Source organism: Salmo salar, chromosome 02, assembly GCF_965601325.2.
Source record: "Salmo salar chromosome 02, fSalSal1, whole genome shotgun sequence".
Taxonomy (NCBI): domain Eukaryota; kingdom Metazoa; phylum Chordata; class Actinopteri; order Salmoniformes; family Salmonidae; genus Salmo; species Salmo salar.
In genome coordinates this window covers 74,442,615-74,456,466 of record NC_138292.1, presented here as the reverse complement: position 1 = coordinate 74,456,466, position 13,852 = coordinate 74,442,615, and the positions used below count along the sequence as shown (strand labels likewise).

General features: G+C 45.1%; 1 protein-coding gene across 3 annotated transcripts; it reads left to right on the top strand.

Moving 5' to 3' along the window:
- The first annotated feature begins 417 nt into the window (after positions 1 to 417).
- LOC106592096 (alpha-2-macroglobulin) lies at positions 418 to 12,144 on the top strand. 3 transcript variants are annotated; one of them, XM_045709520.2, is made up of 37 exons: positions 418 to 495; positions 878 to 965; positions 1,144 to 1,324; positions 1,676 to 1,832; positions 2,043 to 2,095; positions 2,448 to 2,468; positions 2,708 to 2,873; positions 2,970 to 3,054; positions 3,709 to 3,859; positions 3,951 to 4,071; positions 4,431 to 4,540; positions 4,636 to 4,809; positions 5,151 to 5,384; positions 5,711 to 5,777; positions 5,856 to 5,998; positions 6,103 to 6,252; positions 6,579 to 6,731; positions 6,848 to 6,935; positions 7,091 to 7,238; positions 7,490 to 7,715; positions 7,800 to 7,926; positions 7,995 to 8,116; positions 8,209 to 8,260; positions 8,331 to 8,414; positions 8,515 to 8,691; positions 9,035 to 9,110; positions 9,242 to 9,398; positions 9,474 to 9,548; positions 9,940 to 10,102; positions 10,258 to 10,448; positions 10,663 to 10,878; positions 10,982 to 11,106; positions 11,324 to 11,414; positions 11,494 to 11,562; positions 11,666 to 11,771; positions 11,883 to 11,936; positions 12,054 to 12,144. In XM_045709520.2, the coding sequence occupies exons 2-36, from the start codon at positions 880 to 882 to the stop codon at positions 11,921 to 11,923; spliced, it is 4,386 nt and encodes a 1,461-aa protein (XP_045565476.2). In that variant the 5' UTR covers positions 418 to 495; positions 878 to 879; the 3' UTR covers positions 11,924 to 11,936; positions 12,054 to 12,144. The 3 variants fall into 3 exon arrangements, with proteins under 3 accessions (XP_045565476.2, XP_045565472.2, XP_045565474.2); XM_045709516.2 differs by having other exon boundaries at positions 5,853 to 5,998; XM_045709518.2 differs by having other exon boundaries at positions 426 to 495; positions 5,853 to 5,998; positions 7,094 to 7,238.
- The last annotated feature ends 1,708 nt before the right edge of the window (positions 12,145 to 13,852 follow it).

Here is a 13,852-nt window from a genome sequence, read left to right as displayed (position 1 = left end):
AAAACAACGTGATGTAGGTTAAGCACGTGGAGTAATGATTTAGGATAATGAGTTTAATATGCATGTCATAGGCCTAAGCGTTCTGTCTTGATAAAATCCCCATTATGTGCTTTAGCTACCTTTCCAATATTGGAAAATAAGAGCATTTTATCGAAAAGACATGTATGATCCTGAACGATGCACCATGCTGCCTTGTTGACTATTATGACCGGGCAACGCAGATTACTGTTCCATTTGAGCAGGCGCTCCTCCCTACCGGGTTTGCCCTGTGACGTGCACCCCGGTTCAGCCTAATCGAACGCCTTTAATATCCAGCAGGTGTGCGCGCTTAGTAATTATAAAACAAATCCGGAACAAGCCGCGCACCTGCAGGATATTTAAAAGGACGTGACCGAGTCGACTCATTTCTAAATCGATAAATAAATCGCGGTGGTGAGTGTACCTAGACCACAGGTGTTACGGCAACTTGTGGTGCAATCATTCCCATAACAACAGGTCGGCGGTTAACTTCTAAGAACTTAACGCTTAACATTTTTTTCATTCATCTGATCTTTTACAGGCTATACCAAATGCACTGTAAAAGGGTTTAGTAACATAGTAGACTATGCACACTAGACTAACATTGATGTTAGCCACTCTCACTCAGATATCATTAAAATGGCATAGTCATGGGGGAATGTGTAGAATTGCAGGAAATAAGAGTGCATTTGACAACTTTCTGCTCATTGGCAAAATTAGTATAATTGCATGAAATTGATCATACAACTGTTAAATACCTTGCCCAATGGTAGAATGACAGGAAATTAATTTTCAGTAGGCAGGTCTTCCCAGTAGGAATACTAAGTTGTAACTGGTTTGGTTTATTTTTCTCCTTTAGTCATGGTTCTTCCTGGGCTTGAGGTTTGGAGATGGATACTCTTTGCCTGCATTCACTGGCTTTGTGTCTGTCAAGAGACTCCAAGACCGTAAGTAAATCTGCAGTCACAAGTTAGACTTGCTTGTCTCGGTTTAATGTTCTGTCAGCAGATTTAGAGCCATTTTTCATCTACCCTTTCTGCAGATCTTTATCCCCCCTGTATATTTCACCTGGCTTTGTGTTTAGAGGTGTACTGATTTTCCCGTTGCCGGGTGTGTTCTCTGTAGGGTTTACATGGTAGCCATTCCTGCAGTGATCCAGGCAGGCTCAGAGGCCAAGCTTTGTGCCAGCCTTCTGCAGCCCAACGAGACCCTGGTCATGACCATATCTCTGATGGCCGACGGGCAGAACAAAACACTTCTCCACGAGACTTCTGACCAAGAGTTTCACCGCTGCTTCCAGTTTCAGGTCAGCCCAGCACTGGTGGACATCTAGAGCCATTCCAATAAGAGTGTACTGTACTTCTCAGCTTTGATGCATCGCTTAGGTTGTTTGTGCAATGCCAGCTTGTGGCCTACCAGAACTTTTCTTCCGATTCAGGTTTTGATTGCATGCTAGTGTATATACTATGGAAACAATTTATATATGTAACTTAAAGTACGCTGAGTGCATAATGTGATCCCTGCAGGAGTTACACGCTCTACCTTGAAGTTGCTAGTGGCACGCTCTTACCAGCTGGGCCACACGGCACCACATTTTAATGTCCTATGTTATCGGTCCGTTAGTTCACCGGTGTTGCTCTGTCTCGGTCTCTGACAGGCCCCTCATGTGAAGAGCGACGAAGTGCACAACTTTAAGGTGGAGGTTCGAGGGGTAACATTTCTATCAACAGAGGAGAGAAGGGTCATGATCAAACCCTACGGCCCCATGACGTTCATCCAAACGGACAAACCAATCTACAACCCAGGACAAACGGGTAATGTTAGAGCCACTGGTCTGGTCCTGTCCACTCTGCGTGGCTTATGAGGATTGTAGAGGGAAACGGTAGACATCTGAAGAGCCTCGTTGTTCAGGAATGTGGTGCAGATGCAGTAAACCCACTGGGTTCACTCAGGATGGAAATCCTCAACCAGTATTTCTGGGAATCCTTGGAATTTTCTAATATTCTTATTGTGTTTGTCTACAGTGCATTTTAGAGTCGTCACCTTGGATACCAATTTTAGCCCTGTCAATCAGTTGGTGAGTTGGAAATATAATATTGAAAATAGTCTTTTAGGTCAGTCTCTACTATTTCAAAGCCAAATACAGAAGTGTGGCAATACTGTGATGGCCATAGCAATCTGGTATTATGTGACACTATGTACAGCAAGCAGCCAGCCAGGACATGGGGTTTCCATTCATGTTGGTCAGAATAGAATCATCTCTTCCTGAGATTGAATTGCCATTCCCAGTGCAAATGCTACATGTGATGTTTACGTTAAGCGACCAAGCCAATAGTTCCTGTGGTTGTAGACAGTTATGCTCCCCTGCTGTTTTGGAATTGGTGTTATTAATGAAACATGAACCCATCTCTTGTCTTTGCCCTTCACAGTACAACATTGTGGAACTTGAGGTAAGATCCTTGTTAGTCTAACTTTATGTTGACTGTCAGTGTAAATACTGCAACATTATGACTCCCCCAGCTAGCTAGCTAGGTCCTCATTTCCACCTACTGTAGAACGTAGCCAAAGACTTCCAGTCAGCTTTGTGTGATCTGGGCCCCCTTCAGTAAATGCATGTTGCAGATAGAAATGTCATGAATAGAGCTGACTCCTTGTCCTGCTGAAGGTTCCCCTTCCTATGAACCAACAGGATGTTAATCGCAACCGGATTGGACAGTGGGTCAACACTACATCCAGTGGCAACATTCTGCAGCTTTCTCACCCCCTGAACTCTGAAGCACCTGTAGGATCCTATACCATTGTAGTGTGGATTGGTGAAGAGAAAATCTACCACAACTTCAAAGTAGAAAAGTATGGTAGGTTGAGTTTCTCTTTCATGCTAGGTAATGTTGAATGGATGCATCACAATCCTGGAACGTTCTAGAGTTGACTGCTGTTCTTTTTCTCTGTAGTTTTGCCCAAGTTTGAGATCCAGATGAACCTCACTGACAAGATCAGCGTTGTTCAAGAAGAGTATGAAGTGAAAGTGTGTGCAGAGTGAGTAAACACTATTGGTGATTTGCAATGTATTGTAGTTAGTCCACTAAATGTCATTCTAGTCTCATTACGCTAATGCAGACCTGGGTTGAAATACTATTAGAAGTATTTAATTTACTTTCACATTTGAAAGTAAGGATTTGGATCTTTGAAAATACAAGTAAATCACATTTTATTGGTCACAACGCGGGTGCAGCAATATGTAACAATTTCACAAATATCTAAGGAATGATCAATGTCAGAGGTATAGAATACAGTATATACATATGAGATGGTGTGACTAGTATTCCAATGATTTCAAGTCTGTAGGCAGCAGCCTCTGCTAGTACTGTAGCTTCATGTGGAAATTGTTTAAAATCGAAATATGCTAATTGAAGACCTATAGTGCTGCTGAGATTTGTTAGTGGCATTTACATGAACAGCGGGTTCTTAGGTCATAAAGCGTCTGGGATTAGGATCAGGTCCCACCCTGACATGTGACCTTGTTCATTATGATCTATAGTTAAAACTGATCCCATTCTGAGGCTCTATGAAGACAGGTCCAGATTCATTGACCATGTTAAATACGTGACTTAAAGCCTTTAGGTGTTCTGTTTTTAATATGGTAACTGGATGTAGGAAATTGACACTTGTCTTGTTGTGAATTGAAATCAGATACACGTATGGGCAGCCTGTACCTGGTAAAGCAGGGGTGAAGTTGTGCCGACCCTTGGTGGACAATGCAGTGATACCAATAACAATTGATGAGAGAAATCCACAAGGAGTTCCTGATTACACACCTCCATGCCACAAAGAGTCAATAGAGGTTTGTATGCTTTCCTATAACTAGTAGTGCTGTATTTACCAACGGATTACATTTAAATCTGTTTTTGTGTGGTTCTGCTTGCTTTTCCTAGATGGACCATACTGGCTGTGCTTCTTATGCCTTCAACTTGGCAATTTTCACAAAGAATGCAGGAGAGAAATTGCTGGGAGACGTGTTTAGTTTCCGTGCAGAAGTTCAGGAGGAGGGGACAGGCAAGTCCTCTATCACAATCATTATGAGATGCATCATGTAATTTACTCAATACAAACCCTTCATTTCACTTCAGCTGATGGCAATGTAACTATTGCCTGTTTCATTAGATCAGGGTTTCCCTAACTGTCCTGGGGCCCCCCCTGGGTTCACGTTTTGGTTTTTGCCCGAGCGCTACACGGCTGACTCAAATAACCATCTGGTAATGTAGTTTTGATGCTTTGAATCAGCTGTTGTGCTAGGGCAAGAAACTACAAGGTGCACCCGGGGGAGGGGGGGGGTCCAGGACTGAGTTTGGGTTACTCTGCGTTGGCTCAAGGCTGTGAAATATAGCATCCTATTATTTGTCTTCATTTGACAGGTATTACACTGTCAGAGGAAAAAAATGTAGAGCTCTCCTATGTGATTGGAGAATTCACATTTGTTGACACACCCCAAATCTATGAGCATGGATCAATTATCGAAGGCAAGGTAAGTCCAAATGGTGTTCTTGTGGATGCTTTTTGTTTGTCCTGCTTCCTGAAGTACCAGTATGTGGTGTCACTTCATTCATACCTTTTCCTCAGATAAATGCTGTTCGCTTTAACAACACACCCATCTCTGACATGTTAGTCTACCTGTTTGAGGAGAAAGGCTGGTCCTCATATCTACGACTACAGAACCTAACCACGGACAGTCGTGGTATTGCCAGGTTCTCGGTCAACACAACCAGTATGCCCAAAGAGAATATTAACCTCGTAGTAAGTATGATTCCTTGTCGGTTTGAGAGACTTTATACTCCATGCCTGGAGACCGTAAGGGGTGCGTGTTTAGTTTGTTGCCCTACGCAGCTGACTTCAAATAATGAACTCTTCATCCAGATTTGAATCAGCTGTGCAGTGTTGTGGGGGGGGGTTAAACGCTGCCCTAAGGCCATGACCCTAACGTGCTGTGACCAAGATGGGCTAGGTGGAAGTAAGGTGGATCTGTTATTGTATTGTTTCCCGTCATCCTCTCAGATCCCCACTGTATATAGGACGGGGTCTAGGGGTTGATTTAGGATTGGGCCTTTAGTTAGACTCTTCCTTTTGTTCCTTTCCAGGTGAGTGACACCCCACAAGTGGAGTACCCAGGATACAGGGTCCCCTATTTCAACAGAGGGCAACACGTCCTCTCACTGATCCAGCCCGCTGCCCCAGACAGTAAACCGTCCAGCTCCCTGGCTATTCAGAAGATGGAGAAACCACTGGCATGTGGGCAGGCAGTGTCAATCACCATCCGCTATGCCATCGTAGGGGAGACTGTCCCAAAGGGCTCTGTGGATGTCCTCTACCTGGTGAGTAGAACCAGGAACAACCTGCAAACCCATGGTGCCTCTGAAATGGCACCATATTTCCTAGTTGCACTCCTTTTGACCAGGATCATTTCAGACGTTGCCCCAGCCACACTTTCAAAGGAAGGATGTTCCTATACTGCACCAATACTCCTAATCAACCACGGTAACCCAAGCTAGCTCATGTTACAAATTGGAATTCGTAGCCTATATGAAATGGATGATGGACATCCACAACATAACGTATCATACTAATTGGAGTCCTGGATTTGTTTACCAGGTTGCAGTGGCTCCTCTGAGTTGCTGAGAACTGTTCCCTTTCCCTCCAGGCCTTATCCAGAGGGGTCATAGTTCAGCATGGACACATCAATGTTACTGTGCAGCAGGACAGTCCTGGTGAGTGGGTTTCATTAAGTGATTCTGACCGTTCTGGAAGGTGCTTGATGACAGTGACCTGCTCTTGCGTTGCAGTAGCTGAGGGTGACGTCACCTTGAAGTTGGCAGTGGTTCCAGAGATGGCACCGGTGGTTCAGCTCCTGGTGTACAGTATGCTACCCAGTGAGACTGTCATTGCCCACAGCATGAACTTCCCCACTGAGAAATGCTTCAGGAACCAGGTGTGTGCAGGAGTCTGTCATTGTTGCCACTTTATGAAAGGTGTCCAGTATTTCCATGCAGACTGTATCATACCTGGAGTAATGGTATCTGATGTGTATGCCAGGTGTTGGTGGCGTTCTCGCCCTCCAACGCTGTCCCAGGGGAGGAGAACACCCTGCGTCTCTCGGCCCAGCCCGGTTCCCTCTGTGGCCTCAGTGCTGTGGACCAGAGTGTTGGCATCATGGAGCCAGGGAAGAGGCTGGATGCTGACAAGGTAACGGAGCTCCTGAAGTGAACAACAGTGGTACCACCATACCTACAGTTTTGGTGGTGCTGGGAATACAACCAGTGACTACAGCAGACATGGAGTGGATCTGTTCACTGGTTATTTGGGGAGCTTTTATCAAATGTAATGAGACTCGTTCTCTGGCTTGACGCCCACTTTCTATTGACTCTGGGTAACTGGAAAGCACCTCCTTATTGACGTTTAGCAATGGAAAACCAAAATTGAGTGTCCTTTTATTCAAGGGCAAGTAGTCCTCCCACTTTCAGTCCCCAATGAACAAGAGAATTTCAAGCCTCCCTCTTGTCCCATTCCAGATATTTGATTTGTTACCAGTCAAGGAGACGACCTATATTCCCTACGAGCTTGAAGATCCAGTAGCATGTTTACGTGTTAGACCAAGGAGATTCATAATGCCATACCCATATGGACCGTCTGAGGAGACAAATGATCCTTATGCAGTTTTTCAGGTAAATATTTCTGCCCTGTTTTCTCAACTGTTACAATGTGTTCATCTTCCACTGTTAAACTTAATAGAATGACAAACGGACATTTATTAATAATTAGTTGTTTCTGACATTTCTAGACACTGGGACTGAAGCTAGCGACTAACCTGGATATAAGAGTACCTTCCTGCCTCAGTTACCAGGGGAACCAGTACCGTCGCTCCTATGGTGAGATGTCCTTATTCTCATCATTGCCACAAGTCTTTAATGAACCTTGGGAAATGGATTACCTTTTGCTAGAATAACAAAGCCTGGTTAAACTGGTCTGAGCACAGCATTCAGTCCATTTTTAACTTGACAATAATGGGCATGTTTTGTGTTAGTAGTAGCTTACAGCCAAATGGCTAGGCCTGGATCAGCGGGTCCTAGACGTGAAATGGCTGTGGCACTTGCCGCTCCACCTCCGCCACCCATACAGACGGTCCGTACATTCTTCCCTGAGACGTGGATTTGGGATCTTGTGGAAGTTGGGTAAGTGCTCTGCGCAGTGAGGCTGACCTCTGGTGAAAGCCCTCTTAGCTCTTGCCTCATATCAAAACAGTGGTGTAGATTAGGAACAACTGTAGGCCAGCTTTCTCTTAGGAAAGACCCTTTGACCTCAATGGGTGTCCCTGGTTAGATAAAGCTTAAATGCATTTGTAACAACAAATGGTGTTGAAATTAGTCCTACTCCATTGTACACTTGGTGGCTTTCTGTTTGAACTCTGACCTCTGTATTCCAGGGAGTCTGGATCAGCAGATGTCCCCCTGACAGTCCCAGACACCATCACCACCTGGGAGACTGAGGTCTTCTGCCTGGCCCCCAGTGGCTTCGGTCTGGCTCCTCTGGTGGAGCTCACGGTCTTCCAGCCCTTCTTCCTGGAGCTCACCCTGCCCTACTCAGTCATCCGGGGAGAGCGCTTTGAGCTGAAGGCCACCGTGTTTAATTACCTCTCCAAGTGCATCATGGTACGACAGTGCACCAGGATGGTTTCTTGAGTTGTATTGTTTTTGTCGTACCATGTTATCTTACGACGTGTTCCTCTTTGGCAGGTTTCTGTGACTCCAGCTCTTTCCTCCGACTACACTCTCACACCTGTGCGTGATGTCCAGGACTCCTCGTGCTTGTGTGCCAATGGACGAAAGACCTTCAGTTGGACAATGGCCCCCTCTGTCCTGGGTTAGTCTTCATTCAACTGTTGAAACGGCAGAATGGATGTCAACCTGAGTTGTGTAACCTGTGTGTAGGGGTTTTGAACGTGTCCGTTAGTGCAGCGGCTGTCCAGTCCCACGCTGCGTGTGGCAACGGGGTTGTGAACGTACCGGAGAGAGGACGCGTTGACACAGTCACACGGGGCCTGCTGGTGAAGGTATGTAGTCTACTGCTGTTAGGTTGCACAGATAGTGTCTGGTGTAACTGCCTCTGAAAAGAATCCCTCTCCGCTCCTCTCCTGTCCTCCAGGCTGAGGGAACAGAGAAGAGCCACACCTACAACTGGTTGCTGTGTCCTACTGGTCAGTAATGAATCAGTGTTCACGGTGGTTGATGTGATCATCTTCATTCAGTGCATCTTTGTGTCCACAGGAGAAGCTCTGACAGAGGAGGTGGAAGTACAACTCCCCCAGAATGTGGTGGATGGCTCTGCTAGGATTTCCCTCTCTGTTCTGGGTAAAATAAACCATTGTGTAGTGGTGGGAAGACAACCCTTCTCCAGTGCTGCTGTTTGCTAAAGAGGACAGTGTAACAGAAGTCCCTTGTTTCTCTGTAGGGGACATCCTGGGTCGGGCCCTCAACAACCTGGATGGACTGTTGCAGATGCCGTATGGGTGTGGGGAGCAGAATATGGCCCTGCTCTCCCCCAATATCTACATCCTGGAGTACCTGCGGAATACAAATCAGCTCACGCCAGCCATCCTAGACAAGGCCACCAAGTTCCTCACTAGTGGTAGGAGAGTCCCTTAAAATCTGTCTTGATTAGACACCAAATCCACAAACCGGGCTGGATTTGTCCAACTAGAGGATTTAGGTTTCTATTTTAAAGTGTACCCTGCTGTCATGGTAACGATGGAGCTACATAACAGATGGATTCCTACTGAAGTCATTTGATGGTAGAATATTGACACTGTCTCATAGTGCAGGACTCTCCAACCCTGGTCTAGCTCCCCTTCTAATAATTAGCTGGCTGAATGGGGTTAATTACAGCTTGGTTGGAGGGTAGCTCTCCATGAACAGGGTTAGGGAGCAGAACAACCACTTGGTCACTGTTCATGCTAAAAACCCACCGGCAGGTTACCAAAGGCAGCTGAACTACAAGAATGCTGATGGTGCGTACAGCACGTTTGGACAAGGCTTGGGGAACACCTGGTGAGTACTTGGCTTGTTTTTCACCTACTGGTAGTTTCAATGACGGATAGGACAGTTGACATGTGATGTCATGACTTGGAGCTTGACGATATTATGTCAGGGCTTTTAAATGAATCCGCTTCTTTCTTCAGGCTGACTGCTTTTGTCTTGAGATCCTTTGGCAAAGCCCAGTCTTTCATCTATGTTGACCCGGCGACAATGGAGCAGTCCAAGACTTGGTTGGAACGTCAACAAGGCAAACATGGCTGTTTCAGAACTTTAGGGAAGCTCTTGAACAACAGAATGAAGGTATTTATATTGCTAACAAACTGAAGGATGTTAAATGTGGCTAGATGCAGTTAGTATTTTAACATTGTTTTCTAGGGTGGAGTGACGGATGAAGTCACACTGACGGCTTACATCACTGCTTCAATGCTGGAGCTCAACATGTCCGTGTCGGTAAGTAGCTTCACTCCACGTAACCGTTTCTCGCAAGTAATTTAGCCTCCTGTATGAAATCAACTGTCATGTAAAGATTCTACAATGACGTAGCCTATGAAATAACAAAGAATGGGCGTTACATAAGCAGATCTGAATCTGTTACTACTGACATGTGCTCCAGCTTGACTCTCTCTAGCCTGGTCCCAGATCTGTTTGTATTGTCTGCTTTCACCTTTATTTTAAGAATCCCATTGAGACCAAGGCACCCTGCATATACACAATTTATAATATTTACAAGGAAAAAATGATCCCTTTCCTCAGCAAAAAGCTGTCACTAATCAACAATTTGAACGGAACCCAGTCCAGGCTGGCTTGTGTCTTAATGTGCTGCTGTTATTCTGTGCTCCAGGATCCTGTTGTGGACCACAGCTTGTCTTGCCTGAAGAACTCCACCAGTGATATGTCCAACACCTACGCTACTGCTCTGCTGGCCTACACCTTCACCCTGGCAGGTGACATGGAGACACGGGCCCGGCTTCTGCAGCACCTCGACACGATCTCATTTCAAGAGGGTGAGCTATATCTGTTAGTGCTGTCTTCCTAAAAGTGCAAACCTTTGTCCAATCAAACAGCCAAAGTTGATTTGGGGAGGTCAGAACTTTGTTTGGTCTAGTCTGTATTAGGATGACTAAGCTAGTCCTTATCCTGACGTGTGTGTGCTCCTCAGGGGGTCTCCTGCACTGGTCCCAGTCCTCCTCGGAGACCTCACCCTCCCTGGAGGTGGAGATCAGCTCCTACGTTCTGCTGGCGTCCCTCAGTGCCTCTTCTCGGTCTACCTCTGACCTGGGCTACGCCTCCCGCATCGTCAGGTGGCTGGTGAGGCAGCAGAACGCCTACGGAGGCTTCTCCTCCACACAGGTATACTTCCCAAACACCAGTGGTCTGAAATGGCACCCTGTGCACTAGTACAGGCAGAACTCTGTGTTCTTCATGTCTAACCTGGTGAGGCTCACTTCCACTGGTACAGGGAATTGGGATATAGTCACTTTAGCAACTGTTCAATTTGGAAAAATCAACCCTTTAAAAACAGTGTTTGTCATTGAAGGTATTGTCCTGTGGTCTGTATGTCTAGGACACCGTGGTGGCCCTCCAGGCCCTGGCTCTCTACTCCACCAGGGTGTTCAGTAGAGGAGGAGCCAGCACAGTGACGCTACGGTCTCCCAGTGGGGAACGGTGCCTCTTCCATGTGAACCAAAACAACAAGCTTCTGTACCAGGAGAGGGCGCTGCAGGACACAGAAGGGAAGTACAGCGTTGAAGTGAAGGGCAGTGCTTGTGCCTCAGTGCAGGTCAGTGAATACACATCTCTGCTCCCAGTCCTGTGGCGCAAGATGCGCTTTAATATACATTACAGGGAAGATGGTTTCCCTGACTTCCTCTTCTCTATCCCAGGTGGTGCTCCACTACAACGTCCCTACTCCTACCAGAAGCACAACGCTCAGTATCCAGGTGACTCCAGAGGTGGACTGCAACATCAAGTCTTTGAGACCCAGAGTCACGCTGAAGCTCCAGTCTCGGTAAGAATGAAGGACCCATTTGTATTAATTCTTTAAAATGTGTAATCTTGGAGCATGACTTGCAGAATGGGTTTGACCCAAATGAATCAGTGTCATTATACCTGTGTATAGGTTATTGACCTTCAGTCAGAATGCTTATTTGGCAGCCTGGTCTTTATGGCTAAAATAATCCAAGCATTTGATTATTAAAAGCGGTTGTCAATCATGTCTTTCTCAGATATCATGGAAAGGAGCTCACCACCAATATGATTCTAGTGGATTTGAAAATGCTCTCTGGGTTTTCCCCAGATCCAGACTCTTTGGGGAGGGTGAGTTGTTGTGGTGTGACCTTTATCTATGGTGGTCTTTTTTTGTTGTCCATGCAATATCAATGACTTGTCTTCACAGCTGAGGGGTTCAAGTCAAGTGGATCGTGTTGATATCAAAGATGACCATGTGTTAATGTACCTGACGGAGGTGAGGTGGAAACCATTCACATGGCACTCCATATAATGGGCTTCATTTAAAAAGAATAGATTTTGCTGTATAATGAGCAATATGTTTGTTTTTCTCCCAACAGCTGACATCGCTATTGCCTTTCCACATCACCCTGGACATCATACAGGAGCTCCCAGTACAGAATCTAAAGCCAGCGGTGGTCAAAATCTATGACTACTACCAGCCAAGTAAGTTGCTCTACTAACCCTCCCAAAATGTCATTTTTTTTCTCCCTCTTCTGAGGAACATTTGGGCAACTTGTTTTCATTTACTCAGACTAACCTGTCTTACGGTTACAGGTGACCAGGCTGAGACAGAATACGTCTTCCCTTGCAAGTAGGGGTTCCAAGCTGGTGAGCTATTTTAAATCTGGAATTATTATTGACTCATACTATACATGTAGTATAAATGATTTAGGGAGCCAGTCTTCCTTTAATCGAAATGTTGGTAATGGATTTGCTCCTCGACAGATGGAAGAAGATGACATTGATGTCACACCTGCAACCCTTGAGACGTCTTTCAAGTGCTGAACTGGAAATAAAGTTTTTCATTAGAACCCTTTTCTGGAGCATTTTGTCACACTGATGAGCCTGGGGTACATTAAGCAATGTAATTGGGGGTACAGTTAACAGAGCAGCTCTCTGGAGGTCTAGTTTCCATCTGTGCTGTTAATCAGTGTAACTGTTTTACACAGCTTTGGGTTTTTGTTCCTCAGTCTGTCATGGACCCCTGTAGTTCTCATCAGGGAATGGGCTCAGGACACATTACCACTAAATGATATTAACATCTTCCAAGGGATTGAGTCCTGGCTATGATCTCCTGATGAATGGTGTGGCCAAGGCATGGCAAGATGTGGTGGTAAACACCTCCCAAATCAATGAGATTAACAGAACTGATGACCCAACAGCTACTATAGAGCCCTACTGACAACACGACTCACTAAATTATTTGAATAAAATGTATGCAAACATACTGGGATTAAGAGTGTGCTGTGACGCTCATGACCTGACAATGTGTTACGTGAATTAAGTTAACAATGTTCTTAACCTCCCTGGGCAAGGTGGGACATTTGCGTCCCACCTAGTCACTGACCTGCACTGAGGCACAAGCACTGCCCTTCAGTGGAATCGCGTGGCGTGAAATACAAATACCTCAAATGCTATAACTTCAATTTCTCAAACATATGACTGTTTTACACCATTTGAAAGACAAGACTCTCGTTAATCAAACCACATTGTCCGATTTCAAAAAGGCTTTACAGCGAAAGCAAAACATTAGATTATGTCAGGGTACTCTCCTGCCAAAAATAATCACACAGCCATTTTCAAAGCAAGCATATATGTCACAAAAACCACAGCTAAATGCAGCACTAACCTTTGAGCTTCATCACATGACACTCCTAGGACATTATGTTATACAATACATGCATGTTTTGTTCAATCAAGTTCATATATCAAAAACCAGCATTTTACATTAGCATGTGATGTTCAGAACTAGCAAACTTCCGGTGAATTTACTAAATTACTCAAGATAAACATAATTATTTTAAGAATTATAGATACAGAACTCCTCCTTTATGCAATCGCGGTGTCCGATTTTTAAAATAGCTTTTCGGTGAAAGCACATTTTGCAATATTCTGAGTAGATAGCCCGGCTAGCTATTTTGACACGCACCAAACTCAGATTTACTATAAGAAAAATTGGATTACCTTTGCTGTTCTTCGTCAGAATGCACTCCCAGGACTTCTACTTCAACACCCAATGTTGTTTTGGTTCCAAATAATCCATAGTTATATCCAAATGGCTGCGTTTTTGTTCTTGCGTTCAAGACCCTATCCGACAAAATATTCCATTACCGTACTTCGAAGCATGTCAAACGCTGTTTAAAATCAATTTTTATGTGATTTTTCTGGTAAAATAGCGATAATATTCCAACCGGGAGACGTTGTATCCGTTCAAACACTGAAATAAGAAAATGGAGTCTTCACATGCACGCGCGCGCCAGTGTCATTGTTCTCAGAAGGAGCACTCTCCCAAACCCCTACTGTTTTTCGCTCAGAGACTGCAGAGTTATCATTCCACGTTCTGGCGCCCTCTGAGAGCCAATGGGAGCCTTAAATGTCACGTTACAGCAGAGATCCTGTATTTTTGAAAAAGAGGCTACAGAAGGCCAAGAAATGGTCAGACAGGGCTCTTCTCAGGTTTTGGCCTGCCATATGAGTTCTGTTATACTCAGACACCATTCAAACAGTTTTAGAAACTTTAGGGT

What these genes read in the sequence shown, in the direction of transcription:
- LOC106592096 (XM_045709516.2), top strand. Translation starts at nt 880, where the DNA reads ATGGTTCTTCCTGGGCTTGAGGTTTGGAGATGGATACTCTTTGCCTGC. An exon ending in AGAGGCTGGATGCTGACAAG is followed by an intron (nt 6,253 to 6,578) that starts GTAACGGAGCTC and finishes GTCCCATTCCAG; the next exon opens with ATATTTGATTTGTTACCAGT. An exon ending in CACGGGGCCTGCTGGTGAAG is followed by an intron (nt 8,117 to 8,208) that starts GTATGTAGTCTA and finishes CCTGTCCTCCAG; the next exon opens with GCTGAGGGAACAGAGAAGAG.